The following is a 21,731-nucleotide window of genomic DNA, read 5'->3' as shown; positions in this document are numbered from 1 at the left end:
TGTGTGTGTGTGTGTGTGTGTGTGTGTGTGTAAAAGGCATAGTTTTGCCAGTAACAATGTGTTGTGTTTTGGTAATTTTTTCACAGTGATGAAATTATGAGAATGTTTGTCTTTCCATGTTAGGATCGATCGTCTAGATAAAGTGTGGCTTTTAAAACAAATGATCTGCTTGCTGAATAAACAGATATAGAGTATTACCTCAAAAGATTCTGTTTAAGATATAGAATATGGTACCCAATTTCAGTTTATGATCTGATTCCAAAGAAGAAGCAGAGAAACATATTTTAGATAGTACTAATGTCACGTGGAAATTTTTCTTCAATTTAATGAATTTAATTGGTTTTTTTAAAATCCACCATAATCACCATTTAGTATTTCTTGGATAACATAAAATTTGAAAGACTATATATAGCTGCTACCAACTTTAAAATAATGTAACCCGAAATCATTCCGAAGTATTTTCAGACAAAATTTGGCAAAGCCTTTATTTTGTAAATAGCGTGCAACTTTGTGTAGGCTTTAAAATAATTTCATAATTAGTTACAGGCGATTTAAGGTTTGTCATTCTTTCTTGAGGGCAAAATATTTTAAGTCTTAAGACAGGCAGAGTACCACTATGCTGACCACATATTATTATGCAGTTTTCATTGTTTCCAGTCAAGTTACTGTGGATTCTGACATAGCTATATTTATTTTATTATCCAAGTATCAACTTCAAAGTTTCTAGTTTTAATTTTATTAACTACCTGATCCAGACATTCTGAAAGTTCAAACTTTTATCTGTCTTATATTGAGCATCACCATTCACAATTCAAATACATATTTAGATTCTTTAAAATACATTATTGATAGCATTATCCACTTAGTTATTCACTTAGTATTTTTTTCTTACTAACAAATAATAGGAAACTAAAAGTACAGTGTGATCCTGCTTCCAACTCTGTGTGGGCATATTCAGCAGAATAATGGGGATAATAAAAGGCTTGCAGGAAATGGAGCATGTTAATAGTGCATATAACTGGGAGTAGCAAGATGAAATGTGAACTATGACGGGGTTTTGATTTTTTTCTTTATATGGTATACCTTACCTTCAGTGAGGTACTAGTACTTCTCTAATTAGAAAATAGGTATTTTCATTTTGTTTTAAAATAATTTACTTAAGTGTATATTATACTATCTATACTGACAAGTGCTAGTAAAATTGCAAAAAAAAAAAAAAAAAAGTCATGGGAATGTATTTTCCATCAAATTGGCATCTCAATAAAATGTTTATAAATATTCTGAGTACACTTCCAAACATTATTTCACAAAATATAGCCACAATAAAAAATAAGATGGTTTTATCTCATAAGTTTATATTAACACATTTTCCTCTAGTAAATTAATAAAGGAAAAAAGTTTAAAACAATGAAAGAAATTTTGCTTTTAATGCTGAAATTTATTAATTCTTTTTTTGAAGTATATATTATTTAAAACTAACATAAATAAGAGTCACCACCTGACGATATGGATTTGCATCCTGGGTCTTAACCACCAGAAATTCTGATTAAGTAGGTGTGAAGTAGAAACCAAGGATCTGTATTTTATTTTAGCACCCACATGATTCTGATGCAGATGGACTGGTAGACCATAGTAAACTGTTTTATTCTTTTCTTTTTTTATTCCACGGTCAAGTCTGTGGTTACCTTTAGTCCGTTTTCCGAGCTTAACACATTTTCTGTTTCTCAAGGTAGATTGTAGACATCCCCCAGCAGTTGCACTGTACAACCCACTAGGACTACCATGAGGGAAGAAAAAGTTAGAGCCTCAACTTATATTTTTATATCATTTCCTTAATTTCTATGTTTGTATGTTTATAGTGTACTTAATCATTGATAGAGTAGTATGTTACAATAAATACAAATATCAACATTTTTAGAGGTAACCCTTACACAGCATATAAAACTGTTTAACATGGTGGTCTCTGGATACAATGTTCACCTTTTATGATGCCATATCAAATGTTTTATACTTCATGTATTAACAGTAAACACCATGCTATCAAGTAACAATTAACTATATTTTTTTTATGTGTGCCTCCCTACCCTCTTGTGTCCCCATTATCAGGTGATGCTTTTCCTTGGACCATCAGCTTGCATCATTTCAGCATATATACCCTTTTTGGAAAACAAGTAACACTTTGCCTAGTGGAACCTATGGGTTGTACCTCTACTCTAGCTGTTACATCGCAAAAACTGCTCACTGCAGGACCTGATACGAGGCATTCATTTGTTGTCTGTCTGCACGTTGACCTAGAGTCACTTGAAATAAAATGCTCGAACCCCCAGGTTGGTACATTTGATTTATGAAAGGAAATTTAAAATAATGTGATTTAAGAACAATTGTTATCCATTTTGTTGAAGGGCTTCTCTTCTATTAAGTGTCCTAAATTATTTTTAACAGGGCCATCAAGATCAGAATGGTTAGATTAAGTATTGCTTTGAAGCTCTCTCAAGTTTTGTAATTTAAACTCTTCTGAAAATGTAATGGTGGCAGCATAAATGCATCTTTTGGCTGATGGAATGAAATCAGTTGCAGATGTAAAGTTTTTTAATGGTAAAGAACTACTTTACTGTCAGACTGACTGAAAAAGTCTATTGAAATGATCAAATGTAATTTCTAATCAGATTCTCACTCAGAATGTCTTTTGCTTAACATGCAATTTTTTTTTTTAAAAGCACTATTTATTCTTTTTATTCATTTTTATTTTTGTTTTTTTGCTTTTTAGGGCCGCATCCACAGCATATGGAAGTTGCCAGGCTAGGGGTTGAATTGGAGATATAGCTGCCAGCATACACCACAGCTACAGCAATGCAGGATCCGAGCCTTATCTGCAACCTGCACCACAGCTCATGGCAATGCCGGATCCTTAACCCACTGAGCGAGGTCAGGGATTACACCCGCATCCTCATGGGTCCTAGTAAGATTTGTTAACCACTGGGCCACAAAGGGAACTCCCTTTATTCGTTTTAAAAGGTGTGTTTTGTTAATCCTTTAACATTTCAGTTCTCATATAGGCCAAACATGTTGTATTCTGTAGGTATATATTTTAACATGAAATCAGATCTCCTGGGTTTGTACAAATTATTAGTCATATGCAAGTTAATACTTGTTTCTTTGTCCTCAAGTGGACTGTAGGATATTTTCTACTTAGATTATCAATGTTGAATAATATTTGAAATTATATTTTTAAACAATACTTTTTAGAGCCTTATTGGATCTGATAGGTCAATGTTGGTAAATTGTTGTTTATCCCAGTATTAGCAGTTATAAGCCAGTTTTCAAAGTGGATTCAAATATTATTCCATATTTTATAGAGCCTCCTTACTGATACTATCCTCCTTTCCTCTGTTCTCTCTGCCTCACAGTTTGATTTAATTTCTTTATATATTTGTGCATTTTGAAAAGTTTAGACCTGTTAATATCTTGGTGATGGATGGCCTTATTATAAAAATACATAGAGCGAGAATTATTATGAGGCAGTTATATTAAATGAACATTGGCAGACTAACTGAAAGCTTATCCATCATTATAAAAGTAATTTCTAGTATAGTTAGTGGTAAATTCTTTTTTCTTTCTTTTTTTTCATTTTTTTTAATTACTCAAATGAATTTATCACATCTGTAGTTGTATAATGATCATAACAATCCTGATTTCACAGGATTTCCATCCCATAGCCCAAGCACATCCCCCCACCCCCCAAACTGTCTCCTCTAGAGACCATAAGTTTTTCATTGTCTGTGAGTCAGCATCTGTTCTGCAAAGAAGTTCAGTCTGTCCTTGTTTCAGATTCCACATGTCAGTGAAAGCATTTGATGTTGGTGTCTCATTGTATGGCTGACTTCACTTAGCATGATAGTTTCTAGGTCCATCCATGTTGCAAAAAATGCTGGTATTTCGTTCTTTTTGATGGCTGAGTAATATTCCACTGTGTATATGTACCACATCTTCTGGATCCACTCCTCAGTGGTAAATTCTTTTTAACAATAGTAAATATTCCAGTTTAATGGCCATTTGCTATTCTGTTATGACCCATAGTTGTATAGAATAGAGTAATTATGAAATGAATTGCACTATCTTAGACTATTTAGATTATTCTTTGAATGCTACTGCTGGTGATTACTGAAAGACATTTCCTAGAGGAAGGAAAACTTACTGGTTGAATTGCGCCCCTCCAAAAGATATGTTGAGTTCCTAACCCTTCATATCTCATTATGTGACCTTTTCTGTTAAGATTATTACAGAGGTAATCAAGTTAAAAGGAAGTTAGGGTGAACCCTCGTCCACTGTGACTGATATCCTTATGAAAAGGGGAAATTTGGAAGAAGACACACATAGAGGGAGGTTGATGTGAACATACACAGGGGGAGTGCCATGTGAATGAAGGCAGAGGGACTGATTCAGTTGCAAGCTGAAGAACACAAGTGTTGGTGGCTGCCGCCAGAAGAAGGACAAGAGGCAATGAAGGATTCTCCTCAGAATCCTAGAGCATGGTCTTGCTGATATCTTGGTTACGCACTCTCTAAACCCAAGAAATTACAAATTTCTTCTAAGAAATTTGTTTTAAGCCACCCAGTTTGTGATACTTTTGTATGGCAGCTCTAGCAAACAGATTTCAGAGAAATAGATTCACCTTTAGAGCCTTTATCACAGAAGTTGTTGAAAGGGAAACAATAGATTTAGTCCTTCATAGTGGCAGAATCCCACCTCAGCCCATCCATCCTGCTAATTATTTCTGTGTACTCTGGGGGAAAAAAGGCAAAAATTAACAACATATGAATGTTCCCAACTTGTTTTTTAAATAATTGAATTGCAAAAAACTTTATAAAGTAGCTATTATATTTTTTTTCATGAGGCGTAAAGGAAAGCACACTGAATAAAAAAGGTAAGAATTTGCAATGGAGAAATTAAGTATAAAAACAATCAAATGGAATTTGAGAATTGAAAATTCAATGCCTTAAGAAAAAAACCATACTGTGTGTGCTTAGAGGTGGCCTGCATGTGACTGAAGAGTCACTGAGGTTGAACATAGAGCATAGCAATTACTGAATTTGAAAATCAGAAAAAAAATTTTTTTTAAAGGATCAAGATTCAATGGTTGTTTTAATAGATATGTAATTGGAATTCTAGAAGGTAAGGCGAAAAAGCTAGGGGAAGAAAAATATTAACAAATAATTGTACAACATTCCCAAATGTGCAGAAAGAGATAGGCTTGTACACATTCAAGAAGTTCACCCAGACCCAAGCATGTTTATCTTTGAGGATAAACTCAGAGGAGAACATGCTTGGACACATTGTGATTAAAATACTGAATACCAAAGATAAATTTTTTTAAAATCTTGAAAGCAGCTGCAGAAGATACATTATATATAGCTTAAGAATGATTTGGGTGAGTGCAGATTTCTCATTAAAAACCACAGAGAACAGAAGACATTGGAACAGTATCTTTAAAATGCTAACAGAAAAACAATGTCAAGCCAGTGAGGATGTCCCAGTGAAATGAAGCCATTGTAGATGAAGGAAAACTAAGAGAATTGTCACCAGCAGCTCTGCTTTACAAGGAATACTATAGGAAGTTCTGGAGTTCCCGTCGTGGCGCAGTGGTTAACGAATCCGACTAGGAACCATGAGGTTGTGGGTTCGGTCCCTGCCCTTGCTCAGTGGGTTAATGATCTGGCGTTGCCGTGAGCTGTGGTGTAGGTTGCAGACGCGGCTCGGATCCCGCGTTGCTGTGGCTCTGGCGTAGGCCAGTGGCTCCAGCTCCGATTAGACCCCTAGCCTGGGAACCTCCATATGCCGAGGGAGCGGCCCAAGAAATAGCAACAACAACAACAACAACAACAACAACAAAGACAAAAAAAGACAAAAAAAAAAAAAAGGAAGTTCTGTAGGTTAATGGAGAATGATACCAGATGAAAACTTGGAACTTCGGAAATAAAGGAAAACCAATAGAAATGATACGTGGCTTGATAAATCTTTTTTTTTTTTTTAACTTTTAAAAAATACTTATGACTGCTGAAAGTAAAACATGTAACACTGTCTGCTGGAGTTTTCAATGTAGGTAAATAATATACAAGACAACTTCATCTTTTAGGTTAGTGGGAGGTAAAGGGATCTATGTTGGTTGTCAGATTTCTGAATATCACAAGTGAATCTAACAAAAGATGTCCAAGATCTCTACCTGAAAACCACAAAACGTTTCTGAGAGAACTTGAACATCTAACTGGAGATCATGGATTAGAAGACTCAAAATTGTTAAGATGGCAGTTATCCCCAAATTGATCTAGATATTGGGGATAATCAGGTTTAAAAACGTTTTCTCTTTGAAAGATAGATTCACATGGCAGAAAGCCAGAAACTTGGAAAAAGTATTAGCAATACATTTATCAAACTATTGTCCACAATATTTAAGGAATCCTTTGTCCTCAATATCATGAAGGCAAAGAACAATATATAAATTAGCATGAATGCAAATGACAGGGAAAAGTTTTGAACAACATAAGCTGTATGAATGGTCAGTAAACACATGAAAAGATGTGTTTGTCTGCGTTCATCAGGGAAAAACAGAATGAAACATGAACATATACCACTGCACGCCTATTAGATCGGCTAAAATTTAAAAGACGGGGTGTTGTGAAGCAACTGCAACTGCTAATGGGAATGTAAAAATTATAAAACAACTTTGGAAACAACTTGAAAATTCCTGAAAAAGAACAACACATACTTACTGTATGACCCACCCATTCCTACCTAGGTATTTTCTAAGAACAGCAAAAATGTCTGTCTTCTGTACAGCTGAAATTGGCACAATGTTGTAAATCAACTATAATTTAAAAAGGAGTATGTCCATGCAGAGACATTTTACATGAATGCATTTAACAGCTTTATTTGCTTAGCCAAAACCTAAACATAACCCAAGTGTTCATCAGTAGGTGGATTTATGGCCTACCCATAGAATGTTCTCAGAAATAAAAAAATAATGAATTATTGCTAACTTCAGCACTGTGGATAAATATCGCAATTGTTACGCTAAGTGAAAGAAACCAACAACCAAACAAACTACTTACTGTATAATTTCATTTATATAAAAGTTATAATACGTAAACCACTGCACTGTGACAGAAAGTAGCTTCCTTCTTGCCTGGAAGCAGGGCACAGGGAGGGAAAGAGGAGGAAGTGATGAGAAGGATAGATTACAAAGGGACATGAAGAAACTCTTGGTGATAATAATAAAAAAAATATTCATAGTTTATATATTTAGTAACAGCTTTATCTCTGCATAATAGCTAACTGCTACTTGGATTTATCTACCAGAAACCTTATATTTTAAGGGCTTATTTTAGGGATCGTTATAGCCTTGGGAGGATTGTCTTACTCCACATGTTCTGGTTATCCATAGCTCTCCCAGCTGAGACTAAATTCTTTTGCCATTGTTGTTTTAGCCTGTTTTAATATTATTAAAAAATTTTTTTCTTATACGTTGAGATAATCGATAGTATTGTGATTTCTGTGGAGTCTTATTAAATGTCATACTGTGTCTCAACACTAGAGCTTTGGGATATCTTCTTTAGATATTTAGCATGTTTGGAACCAAGCTCAGGTTTTGTTATTTAAATATAAACCAGTTCTAAGCCAAGTTATCACCTAGCGTGAGCTTATATTTGGCCTGGTGTTTCCTTCTAATGTCTGCTCATTCCTTTTGTCCTTATCGTAACTCCATTACCGAACTACTGGGGCCTCCTTGCTGCTGCTCCCTGAATACTCTGAATATTTATTTATTTATTTATTTATTTATTTATTTTATTTATTTATTTATTTTTGAGAATTAAACCAAGGCCGAATGAGCCTCATGCTCCAAGAACCCTTTGGCACCCCACATGGAATAACTTTTATCTATTCACTTAATTCCACTTTATTTTCTTGATAAGTCCTGATAAACCAGCTTCTGTTAAATTGTTACCAATGCTGTATCCACAGTTGATCACATGGTTGTTGGGAAATTTGTGATATTTCTGAAAGTATTTTGTGAACTCTGAGATGCTATATTAATGTCATTTTGTTAGTTTAGATTGACTTTGATAAAAATGAGAGTGCATCTATGGAAATTGGCATGAATATCCCCGATGGAATGCAGCATTATTCCTGAAGGGAGAGGAAGCCACAAAACAGTATAGCACTTTGAAGAATCTTTTATATTTTTGTGTGCTAGATTGACTTAAATTTTAATAGTAAAACATGAGACTCCAAATAAAGCTCTTTTTTTTTTGTGAGCAGTTGCTTTAGCCTGTACTTCCAGACTTCCTCTGGATTCTGTCAGAATTACAAAGAATGACTTGATTTTTTTTTTCCCCTAAGTGAATTCAGCAGATATTTATTGAGTGCTACATATAGGCCAGAAATGAGGGGAGAAAGATGAATAAGATAAATACACGAAGAAGGCCATGCCTACACACATCATAATCCAGCTGTTGAAAGGCACAGATAAAGAGCAAATCTTGAAGGTATCATGAGAAAAATGACACATAACATGCAAGAGAACCAAGATATTATTGTTAGCTTACTTCTCTTAAGAAACTGTAGAGATCGAAAAATCAACATCTTTAAATTGTGAAAATTTTCTAAAAAGCCTCTCAACCTGGAATTCTGAATTTTAAAAAATAGCAGTTATGAATAAAGACTAAATAAAGACATTTTTCATATGAAAGAATCTATCACCACTAGGATTGCACTATAAGAAATCCTGAAGGAAATCCTTCATGGTGAAGGGAACTGAAACCAGATGTTTGAGCAACTTTTCAAATGTTTATTGGCCATTGAGTTTGCTCTTTTGTGAATTGACAGTTCATATTGTTTACATTAATTTGTACTTTTCTGATTACTAATAAGGATGAACAAATTTTCAATGTTTATTGACCAGTGGATTTGCTCTTTTATGAGTTATTTCATATATCATTTACCTAATTTTTAAGTTACTTTGGAGACCTTTCCTTATATTTCCATAAATACAAACCTTGTATCTAATGAAGTTATTTGCCTTTAAACTTTAAAGGATTTTTGGCCAAAAATGTTTAATCTTTCTTAGGGAACTATATCTGTATGTCTTTTTTTTCCATGGGTGTCCTGCCTTATAAAAAGAATGTTGTGGGCCCTTAAAATACAAACATCCATATGCATATAGGATCTTAAAATTTCTTTTACTTTTTTTTTTATGACTAAGGACCCAAAATAAATCTCTTTCTTATGAGTAGTTGCTCACAATTCATCTGGGGTCTTTTTGTTTTCTATTCGAGTTTTTGTGATGTACTTCTTGTCCTTTTTTGGGACTATTGGACTTCTTTTGAGAATCTTAAAGCCTTTTCCCCAGAATTTTGTATATGCCTACTAAATTTTACATGTACTGTCAGAGCTTTGTGTTCTTTTGATTATAGTATAAGCTTTTGATTCCATTCAAGTAATTCCTATTTAAATACCATTCTTTTGTTTATCTGTTATAGTAACATCAGAAGTGCTAACAATTAATTTGGTTCAGTAGTACTCAGAGCCCTCAAGTATTTTATGTATGTATGTATTTTTTTTTTTTTTTAGGGCCGCATTTGTGATGTATGGAGGTTCCCAAGCTAGGGGTTGAATCAGAGCTGTGGCCTCTGGCCTACACCACAGCCACAGCAATGCCAGATCCTAGCTGCATCTGCAACCTGTACCACACAGCTCATGGCATGCCAGATCCTTAACCCACTGAACGAGGCCAGGGATCGAAACTTCATCCTCAAGGATACTAGTCAGATTTATTTCTGCTGAGCCATGACTGGAACTCCTGAAGTACTTTATATACTTTAAAGTATATTGCAAGTTCTACATGTAGGGCAGACCTAGAGCAAATTCATTGTCATGTCCAACATTGTTGTAGATCTATGTATCAATTATAGAGACCTAAACGACTGTATTTGTTCCTATAACTTATTGCCATTCAAAGCTTTAGATACTATAAATATTTCACCTGGTTGAATATTTAGAGAATTTGTTCCTAGGAGTGATGGAAGATAAAACATCTTTAATGTTTTTTCAAAGTTACCCAGTTCCCTTTAATATCTTTAGACACTGGTTTCTCAGACTTTAAAAATTGTGTTCCTTTCAAAAGTAAATGAGCCTATAGAACTTTTTTAAAAAGAATCTTTATTTTTTCCATTATAGTTGGTTTCAATTTTTCCTCAGTCAATAAATTGATATACCTTATAGGAACATAAAACTATCTTGGCATTTTGGGGTTTTAAGTATGTGAAACTAGAGAGAGAATGGGTTTTATGCTCCTTTCCTATCCATTTATTCATAGATTTTACTGCTAAAAGTTATGCTCAATCTTCAGCAAGGCAAAAGAATTTGGCACTATTGTCTGAGAACACAGGCATTTAATTTGGACAAAAGTGAGTCTGTATCCTTACACCACTCACTCATTTGTAATTTCTCTGAGGTCCTGATTTTTATTTTTGTCTTTTGAATAAAATTAAACTGGTTATGGTAACAACTCTATATGAAAAGGGTTTTTTGTTTTCTTTTGTTTTTTATCAAAAAAACTTTCTTTTGAAACTGAATTTTAATGGTTAGTCACAACTTACATGCCAAATGAATAGCCTTTCTAAAGTCTCCTTTATTTTGGTTTTTAAGTAAGGAAATGTATGTGCAATTAATTTTTAAACAAAATATTATATTTTTGATATTCAGTAAATATTTGATATATTATGCAAGATGTTATTGATATTCAAACACCTTCATCTATAACCCACATAAAGCTGCCTCACATTGTTCTCTTCTTTTAGTTTTCTAAGAAGTTTTATTGGGATATACATAAATACAGCAAACTTCACATGTCTCAATTATCTGTTTTGATAAGTTTTGGCATATGAATATGAATGAAATCATTTTCACAAGATAAGGATTAGATCAAAAAGATAATGCATAAATCCATCATCCTCCAAAGTTTGTAGGGTTCTCTTTGTGGCTCATTGGGTTAAGAACCCAACATAGGAGTTCCCGTCGTGGCGCAGTGGTTAACGAATCCGACTGGGAACCATGAGGTTTCGGGTTCGGTCCCTGCCCCTTGCTCAGTGGGTTAACGATCCGGCGTTGCCCTGAGCTGTGGTGTAGGTCGCAGACGCGGCTCGGATCCCGCGTTGCTGTGGCTCTGGCGTAGGCCGGTGGCTACAGCTCCGATTCAACCCCTAGCCTGGGAACCTCCATATGCCGCGGGAGCGGCCCAAGAAATAGCAACAACAACAACAACAACAACAAAAAGACAAAAGACAAAAAAAAAAAAAAAAAAAAAAAAAAAGAACCCAACATAGTGTCCATAAGGATGTGGGTTCAATTCCTGACCTTGCTTAGTGGGTTAAGGATCCAGCATTGCTGCAAGCTCCAGTGTAGGTCGCATATGGGGTTTGGACCCTATGTTGTGATGACTGTGGTTTATGCAGGCAATTGCAGCTCTAAATCAGTCCCTAGTCTGGTAACTTCCATATGCTTAAGGTGCAGCCGTTTAAAAAAAAGTTTCTTTGTGGTCCTTTGTAATCTTCCCTTTTGTTCCTCCTCTTATTCCAGGCAATCACGGATACTGTCATTATTGATTGATTTTCATTTGCTCGGATTCTGTACAAATGGAATCATGTAGTTGTGTTCCTTTTCCTCATCCAGCTTCTTTGATTCAACATAATAATTTTGAGATTAATCCATGTTTTTCCTTGAATCCATAGTATATTTCTTTTTATTGCTAAGTGTTCTGTTGTATTCTTTATCCACTTACTGGTTAACATTTGAGATTTTTTTCCAATTTTAGACTATTACAAGTAAAACTATTGTGAACATTTGTATATAGATCTTTGTGTGGACATAGGCTTTAATTTTTCATGGGAAAACACTTAGGAAATGGCTCAATCATATGACATGTATATGCCTTTTTCAGAAACTGCCAAATTGTATCTAAATTTTGCTTTCCATCAGAGTAAATGAGAATTTGGCTGCTCTACCTCTTCACTAATACTTGGTCTGGTTATGCTATTTCATTTCAGACATCTTAATAGGTAGGTAGTAGAAGCTCATTGCAGCTTCAGTTAACATAATTTCAGTATAGCTTGAAGGAGAAGAGTTGAATTTTTGTCCTTTTTTTTAGTCTGAATTTGGGAAGTCTGAATTCTGTGATAGCAACTTTAAAGTTTATGTCAGTATTTGTTTGGAATGCTAAATATACATTGTACTTGGTAACACTGACATATAATTATTTTATGATAACAGTTAAAGGAAATCAGAAGTACAGACAAAAACAGCATCAGTTTTCTTTAAAAAATAAACCTTATGCCTTTAAAAGTACTTAGAAACTGTTTATGCTTTCCTTATTTGTTAGTTCTAATGGTTTAAGGAAAAGTAGAATAATCTTTTTCTAAAAAAATTGGTTTGTAACAAAATGGTTTCTTTTTAGAGAGAACTTATTCATGATTATGAAAGACAAAAGAATTTAACCTAAATTTTTTCTAAGGGCTTTATTGTAGTATCTCTAGCCATTAGGTTATTTTTTTAAACAGAAAGAGCTACAACCTGAGATTTGAGACTTCATCACACAAAAAGCAGGAGAAAACTATAACCCATGTACTGTTCTATATCAAATAAGGATTGACAACAGTGTTTTTAGGCATCTGTTCTGCCCACATAAGAAGCCAGCTTTATCATCTGGCTGTGTCCTGGGGCTGAAACTTCTTATAAATATGAGCATTTCTTTTTTCTTTCTTTTTTTTTAATGGAAGCGGAATATGGTATCCAGCTGTGGATTTGCTTATATATTGTGTTTGCATTTTTTTCCCCTAGGCTTGTTTTATACAGTATATGGCAATATGTTGTCATACAAATTCCATGATTAATGCTTATTTATGAAGTCTTGTGTAAATATCTTAGAACTTAGACAAACAATGTGCAAGTTAAACAGTTTTTTTTTTCTGAATATTGGAATGACAGATTTGATGGAAATAGTAGGTTGGATAGTTACGTTCTTTATCTGTGGAAAAGACTCATATGTAACATTTTCCTTTTACTCTTCTATGTTATATCATTCTTTTTTATTTTGCTGGACAAGAAGTCCAGTTTCAGATTTATTCTTCAGAAAGTAGATAAAATTTAAATGTGAAAATAATTCAGAAATAAGAACAGTAACTGTTTCATATATAAACTAAATAATCATATTTACTAGGATATATTTGGTTTCTAATTTTTATAATGACCTCTGTTTAAGAGGCACTTCTTTGTGGTAGCTCTATTAGTCATAAATTAAAAGCCATATACTGTCCTGTAATCTGTTTTATTAGCATTTTCATCATATTAGAGTTATTTTCCTACAAATGTGTGGTAAATTTTAGGTATGAATAAATTCATTAACTGTCTCAAATTCATGATAAACTGTTTAATATATACATATATATACATAAAGTGTATATGTTATGTGAATTCTCTTTCTCTGCATGGCACACCAAAATCATGGTGTCATGACAAACTAGTCATGATCATATGTATAATTACAGTATGCGTAATAACTGTATATTACAGATTATAGCTCATGATATAATATGATCAGTGATACATTAATTGATTTTTGTTTCATACATTTTTTGCTTCCCTTTTAATTTTCTCATATTTAGTATTGTAATCAGTTGTGACGAGATGTTGAAAAACTTGTTTCCTCCCTCTTTTTCCCCTTCTTCTCAGGTGCAGCTCTTATATGAGCTAACTGATATCATGAATAAAGTCTGGTGTAAGATTCAGAGGAGAGGCAATCTCAGTCCTTCTTCTGCTCATCCAGAGAGCTTGGCAGGGCCTGTTCCTAGTTCTCCGGTTAGAAGCAGTATAGGCACAGCTCCTCCAGATACCAGCACATGTAGCCCATCTGCTGATATTGGAACTACCACTGAGGTAAGTGTTCCTGAAAACTTCTGTTACTAAATGAAGGGAAATGTATACCAACAGCTCCGTATCAGGATTGAGACTGACAATGACTTCACCTCCGTGCAAACTAGCAAGTTCGGAAGGTTGTTGAGAAACTGTTGTAGCAGTGACTGTGTATTACAGTATGTTTCTCTTAGGAGCATGTATTTTAATCACTTTTCAGTAGTTAGTGGGATAGGGTAGTTCAAGACAGTGGGGGTTCTGTGAAATGGCAAAAACTGAGACATAGTCCATGCAGGGTTCCTCAGAAGTATGGACACTTAGAAGCTGAGTGCAAAAGAGGCTTATGTGCCCCTTCCCCTACCCTGTCTGCCTCTGCACCTTTTTTGAACCAGTGTTCCTGTTATCGTTAGTCATTTTCAGTTTTGTCAGACCCAAAGTTCTCTCCTTTCTGTTGATCATAAAAGCCTTTATTGTAATTTTTAACACCATAACCTCATTCAATCTGCCAGTGCCCATTTTTATAACAAATATTTTATAAAGTCCCCTTTACTCTCCTGAATTGAAAATTTAAAAATGCAACATACATATATATACATGTGATTTCAAAAATATCTAGTATCTTGAGTAAAATATAAAGGATTAAAGGAAAATAATTTAAAGTATAGTAATATACTTTATATATATTTTTTAATATATATTTTAATATATGAGTGTTCTGGCTTGGCTGCTTGAGAAGTTGTAATGAAGTAGCCAGGTTCATATAATTACTGTGAATGTGTCTGAAACAAATAGATTTGTGCAGGTGTATTAAACACTGCAAGTTGTATTGTTATTGATGCTGTGATTTTCTGAAATAATGGAAAACTTGATAAAGTCAACCAAAAGCAGCCTAATGCATTTCCAAAAACTCCCTAGAGACCTGAACTTTTACCACTGAGAACTACCATAATAGAGGTAGAAATTATGTTTTTGTTTTTGCATAAACACATGTTGGAGTAAATCTCTTTGACTTGATCTCTTTGACTCCTGCATATGCAACTTCTCCATCCCTGCTCATTTCCAAACCTTAAGAAACACAGTGACCTAAATGATAGGACTAATCCTCCCCCACTCCAAGTGAAAATCTAGAAATATGCCTTATGAAGTCAGTGAGGTGTATCCTTTTGGGGTTAAAACAATGAATTCTTTCTTGGACATTGCTAATGTTGTTAGAATACAAAAGCTAACAATAAGGAAATAAGGAAATTTTCAATAAGGAAAACTTAACTTTCATCACTGCAGTAGTTTCCAAACTTATTTAACCAAAGACCCCATTTTCATAGCCTACATGTTAACATTGCACAAAATACACTTTGTTTAATACTTTGGTAGAGTAAGCAAAGCTTGGGATGATAAACTGCTAGACAAGGCTAATACAAGTGAAAGTGATAAATGAAGTTAAATCTTTTAGACATTTCTGTGGCAGAAAGGAGAGATTTGAGTTAAACAGTTGTTTGCTAAGTATTGTATTCCTTAGAATGTCAAGATCAACATGAATACCTATCCCGAGAGTAGTCTTATTGGAAAGAGATATTTAAAAATGTTGCAAGTCCAGAAAAGATGGGGCCCACTTGGAACGGTCACACAGGTTTGTCATACATTTAGGCTTGCCGTTCACATAAAGTACAGTTTGAATGTGCTCTCTAGAGTTGTGCAGTGTCCAACCTATACAAAAGGACATGGCGACGCTGACATTGAGATGTAATAGAGACGACATGCTCTGTAATTATAGAGAAATTATTAACACATTCAGTCTATGGAATCTGTAGGTATTTTGCAGAGGAAGCAACATTTAAGATGGATCTTAAAAAATAAAGACAATTAGTGTGACAATTTTATTTTAGTGGGCATATAGTAAATATGATGAATTAGAAGAATGGTGTCTTCATTAGCCAAAGTGAGGAAGAAAGGGAGAGGGTAACCAAGGGGGAGAAACTAATTTTGATTTTATTAAGTTCTTCACATGACTGCACTTAATTTAAACTTAGAATATTGAGGATTTTTTCTGATTGACTTCTAAATACAAATAATGAAAATATTTCTAGGGGATTTGTTACTTTTGTGTTAGTTACAGACTTAATCTGACCTGCGTGGAAAAAGATTTAAAAGTGAAAGACTCTTACTGCAAAAGACTCACATTAATATTCAAGAAAGACCATATAAAGCAGCTTTCACAAACTAATACAGAGTTATGGGAGGAGGGGATGTGGTAAATATTTCAAAAGGCTCCCTCTTTTGTTTATGTAGTGTGGTCAAGAAAAGAGGTGAGTGATTCCTAGTAGTCCAGTATGGATTTGAAACCCACAATCACTTAGGAGACTTGTTTCCTTAGAAATATCTTAAAATAATTTATCTGGTTTATTTTCCATAAAGGGCAGGAAGATTTTTGTAAAGACTATTTTGATATGATGGTCAATGTTAAGGTTTTGATTTTAACCTTGCAACTTAGAAGGAGGTATTTATATATTGAACAATTCATGTTTAATTTCTCTTCTTGCACTCAAGAAAATGTTTATGTGGAAAGCAAGATTAACTATGTATGCATCTCAGTTTTAATTTACCTCTCTGAGAATTAGCCAGTAAATGTAGTCATTGTTTTCTCCTTTGTGTATGAATGTTTCATCTATGACTAAAACTGTGGCTAGTTCATCCAGAATTCAGAATTTGTCCCCAAGCTTTCATTTCTCATTTCCTTATGTTTATAGTGCTGGTAAAACTGCGTAATGATCTTTGTAATTTACATTCCCTTTATTTTGAGTTCTAAAATGGCAGATAAGTTATTGTGATCCTTTGAATTCCGTTTAAAAATATTTTTGTAATTTTGATGAATTTGCCTGTGTATTTAAGCATATTACTTAACCAATAGCGAGAAAACCTTGTTTTCTCCCTTGAGAAACTACTTAATGAGTGGGTTAGGGAAGACAATGTGAAGAGGTTATACGTATAATTTGTTTTAATCCATTCAAAAGCATTTATGCCTCTTTGGACTTGGCACTCCTGGAAACTCTAGCATCTTTTTGTTCCTTTTGCTAATCATTGTCCTAGTAATCTCATGATTGTAAGAAGACATTCTATGGGCAACACTGTCATGTAAATATCAGAACTATCGGTATAGAGATTTAAATATATTGTTTATATTTTGTGGTTGATTATAGCAGTGCTTCCCTATCATTTTCATGTCATTACATATATAGAAAATGAAACTTGTACCTAGAGTAACCAGAAAAAGCTAGAAATCATTGAAAGCTCCATTTACCCCAGGCCCACCACAGAACACTGAGGGCCAAGAGATTCTCAGCACAGTTGTGACGTATCCCATGGTGTCTCAGCACACTAGTTAGGAAACTCTGAGTGATAGCATTTCTTTAATAAATTCTTAACATGTTTATTATTGCCTTAGTAAAAGAGTGTTGATGTTGATGCATTTAAATAAAGTCATTAATATTGAAGTTGTTTTATAGTTATGTTCTACCACCTCCCCACCATGCCATTGTAATAAAATAGTATTATAATAGCATTGGGTTACTGTGGTAAACCATTTAATTACTACGACAGGTCTTCTTCATGTAGCCAGGGCTAAGAAGACAATTTAAACTTTGTGGAATACCAACTAAACTGAGCACTTTTTAATCATTATCTCTTTTAATCCTCAAACCCTTATTATGAAGTAGATATTAATATTTCCTTTTCACAATGAAGAATTTGTGACTACAGAGGTTAACTGATTTGCTTGAGATCATAGACATAAGTGGCAATGCTGAAATGAAAACTTCTGCATTCTGACTCTAGAGTCCTTAATGTATATTTTCCTATGAATTCTGGGATTTAATCCATTTATAAACCTTGTTTTTTAATTTTTTTTTCCTTTTTTAAAATTAATGAATTTTATTACATTTATAGATGTACAACAATCATCACAACCAAATTTTATAGCATTTCCATCCCAAACCCTCAGTGCACCCTCCCACCCCCCAACCTGTCTCATTTGGAAACCATAAGTTTTTCACAGTCTGTGAGTCAATATCTGTTCTGCAAAGAAGTTCATTGTGTCCTTTTTTTTTTGAGATTCCACATGTAAGTGATAGCATTTGATTTTGGTGTCTCATTGTCCGACTGACTTCACTTAGCATGGTAATTTCTAGGTCCATCCATGTTGCTGCCAATGCTGTTCTTTCCTTTTAATGGCTGAGTAATATTCCATTGTGTATATGTACCACATCTTCTTTATCCACTCCTCTGTCGATGGACGTTTAGGTTGTTTCCATGTCTTGGCTGTCTATATAGTGCTGCAATGAACATTGGAGAACATGTATCTTTTTGAGTCATGGTTTTCTCTGGATGGATGCCCAGGAGTGGGATTGCTGAATAAAATGGTAATTTTATTTTTAGTTTTCTGAGGAATCTCCATACTGTTTTCCACAGTGGTCACACCAATTTATATTCCCACCAACAGTGTAATAGGATACCTTAGAGAAAAAAAATAATAAACCTTGCTTGCTTTAAAAATTGTTGCTGGAGTTCCCGTCGTGGTGCAGTGGTTAACAAATCTGACTAGGAACCATGAGGATGCGGGTTCAATCCCTGGCCTCACTAAGTGGGTTGAGGATCCAGCGTTGCCATGAGCTGTGGTGTAGGTTGCAGACGCGGCTCGGATCCCACGTTGCTGCGGCTCGGATCCCACGTTGCTGTGGCTCTGGTGTAGGCCAGCAGCTACAGCTCTGATTAAACCCCTAGCCTGGGAACCTCCATATGCTGTGGGAAGCGGCCCTAGAAAAGACTAAATAAATAAATAAATAAATAAATAAATAAATAAATAAATAAATAAAGTAAATTGTTGCCAACTAGTGTACGTATGTTCTCCTTTATCCTGCTCAACACTTGATGTTTTGTGAAATACTTTTCTTTGATCCTAAAAAATTCTCACTTGAGAAAATGCTTCTTCTACATTCTCTTTAGTCTTTCTTTCTAGAACTTCCTTATTGGCTGTCTATATCTTTGGACCCCTATTTGTTGTTGTTGTTGTTGTTGTTGTTTTTGTTTTGTTTTTCTGTTTTTCCTTTTTTCTTCCTCCACTCTCATTAGCTCTGTTTTCTTTCTACGGCATTTTCTCAATTTCTTTTTTATTCTGCTTTAGTCAGTGTCACTTTATTTATAATCCACTTGGTTTCAGTCAGTGGGAGATAAAAGCAGAAGATTGGAGGATAAGAGAAGAGAAGTTTGTGGTTTTCTTTCTTATTCCCTGTCCACTCCAGTGCCCCATATAGAAAACACTCAGGACACTTCTTCAGTCTGATAAAACAACGTGAATTGTCTGTTTTACTGAAACAGCTCTTTATTGCTCCAGGCTTTATGCTAATAGTTCCAACTCAGACTCTAAACTTTGTCTCCAAGTCCCTGAATGAATATTAAAATGGCCTTGCTCAAACCTCTGCTCCCTCACCTGAATTTGATACTTCCCTTTGCCACCATGGACTCAGTTCCCAGTTATTTACCCTGATTTTGTGTTTCCTCTGCTTTTCTGACATCTTGAGATTTGCCTTTATTTATTTCAAGTTTGGCTATTACATTAGAACAAGATGGCATTCTCAAATTCAGTAGTTTTGTTTTGTTTGTTAGGGCCACGCCTGTGATATATGGAAGTTCCCAGGCTGGGATTCGAATCAAAGCTGCAGTTGCCTACTGGCCAGCAATACCCAATACCTAATCCACTGAGCAAGGTCAGGGATAGAACCTGTGTCTACATGGATACTACTCAAATTCATTACTCTGAGCCAGAATGGGGACTGCCTCACATTGAGTAGTTTTAAGAGAGTTTAATAAAAGGGTAAAAGTGTTGACCGGAAAGGGAGAACTCAGGGATAGTAGACAACTGGAGCTAGTAACACTAGAATATTGTTGTCATAAATAGGCTTAAAGGCAGGGAAAATGGGGAATAATACTCTGACTTCATCCTGCTCCCTTCTGCCACCGTTCCTCATTAGCTGAAACCAACCAGAAACCATAGGACCAAAGTATTTTTACCTTTTTCATATATGTTAGCCTCACAGGTAGAGAGGGAATTAATGGTTGAAGAGTAGCACTAGAAGACCAAAAAAAAGATGTACAGCACTTTTTTTTTTTTTTTTTTGTCTTTTGTCTTTTTTGTTGTTGTTGTTGTTGTTGTTGTTGCTATTTCTTGGGCCGCTCCCACGGCATATGGAGGTTCCCAGGCTAGGGGTTGAATCAGAGCTGTAGCCACCGGCCTACGCCAGAGCCAAAGAAACGCAGGATCCGAGCCGCGTCTGCAACCTACACCACAGCTCACGGCAACGCCGGATCGTTAACCCACTGAGCAAGGGCAGGGATCGAACCCGCAACCTCATGGTTCCAAGTCGGATTCGTTAACCACTGCGCCACGACGGGAACTCCAAGCACTTTAATATATTAAAAGAAATTCTTATTTTGTTTTTATCTAGACTTTCAATGCTTTTGTGGTAGAAAAGGAAAATGTTCAACCTAGTCTGCCATGCTACCTGAATTTAAATTTCTTTAACATCATTTGAGTACTAAAAACCAGTCTTTAGAATCTTTTTATTTCTCACTCTGCCTTGTATGTATTATATTAGAGTCTCGGTATTATTGGTTGAATTTTGATTTTTTTGTTGAATTTTTTTATTGTGGTAAAATATAAGTAGCAAAATGTATCATTTTAACCATTTTTAAATGTACTTTTAAGTGGCATTTAATCAGTATTCAGTGTTGCATAACCACAAACACTATCCATTTCTAAAACGTTTCCTTTTCAAATAAATAGTCTGTTCCAATTAAACAATGACTCCCCATTCTTCCAATCCCATCCCTAGTAACTACTGTTGTACTGTCTGTCTCCGTGAATTTGCCTATTTTGATACCTCAAGTAAAAGGAATCATAAGTTTTTGCCTAGCTTATTTCACTTAGTATAATGGTTTTAAGATTCATCCAGAAGGAGTTCCTGCTGCGGCGTAGGGGGTTAAGAATCCTCTGACCAGTGGTTTGGGTTGCTGCAGAGGTGCAGGTTTGATCCCCAGCTTGACACAGTGGGTTAAAGATCCATTGTTGCCACAGGTGTAGCATAGATTGCAGCTTTAGCTCCTATTCAATTCCTGGCCCAGGAACTCTCATATGCCATGGGTGTGGCCAAAAAAGAAAGAAAAAAAAGATTCATCCATGTAGTAATGTGTATAAGAATTTTATTCCCTTCTATGGCTGAGTGATACTCCATTTGTGTACATAGCATATTTTATTTATCCATTGATCTGTAGATGGATATCTAGATTATTCCCATCTCTTGGGTATTATGAATAATGCTGTTATGAACATTGATGTATAAGTGCTGATTAAAATTTTATGCATTTTGGAGTTCCTATCGTGGTGCAGTGGCTAACGAATCCAGCTAGGAACCATGAGGTTGCGGGTTCAATCCCTGACCTTGCTCAGTGGGTTAAGGATCTGGCATTGCTGTGAGCTCTGGTGTAGGTCGCAGACGCGGCTCAGATCCTGCGTTGCTGTGGCTGTGGCGTAGACCGTTGGCTACAGCTCTGATTAGACCCCTAGCCTGGGAAACTTCATATGCCTCGGGAGTGGCCCTAGAAAAGGCAAAAAGACCAAAAAAAAAAAAAAAAAAATTCTATGCATTTTATGTGACCTGTTTAAAACTAATACTTGAAATGCTATTCTAATTTTTCTTTACCTTTTGAAATATGTTGATAACAGA

General features: G+C 35.0%; 1 protein-coding gene across 14 annotated transcripts in view; it reads left to right on the top strand.

The window, feature by feature from the left end:
- VPS13B (vacuolar protein sorting 13 homolog B) overlaps positions 1 to 21,731 on the top strand; it is a 735,231-nt gene that overhangs the window by 346,909 nt on the left and 366,591 nt on the right. For all 14 annotated transcript variants that reach the window (XR_002343694.1, XR_002343693.1, XM_021090606.1 and 11 more), the window contains 2 exons: positions 2,107 to 2,327; positions 13,780 to 13,983. Coding sequence is in view for 12 of the 14 variants with exons in the window: in XM_021090606.1 (XP_020946265.1) it covers positions 2,107 to 2,327; positions 13,780 to 13,983 (425 nt within the window). In the remaining 2 variants the exon portion in view is untranslated. The remainder of the gene's footprint in view (positions 1 to 2,106; positions 2,328 to 13,779; positions 13,984 to 21,731) is intronic.

Source organism: Sus scrofa, chromosome 4, assembly GCF_000003025.6.
Source record: "Sus scrofa isolate TJ Tabasco breed Duroc chromosome 4, Sscrofa11.1, whole genome shotgun sequence".
NCBI lineage: Eukaryota > Metazoa > Chordata > Mammalia > Artiodactyla > Suidae > Sus > Sus scrofa.
Note: the sequence above shows the minus strand (reverse complement) of the source record. Positions and strands in the feature narration are given on the sequence as shown.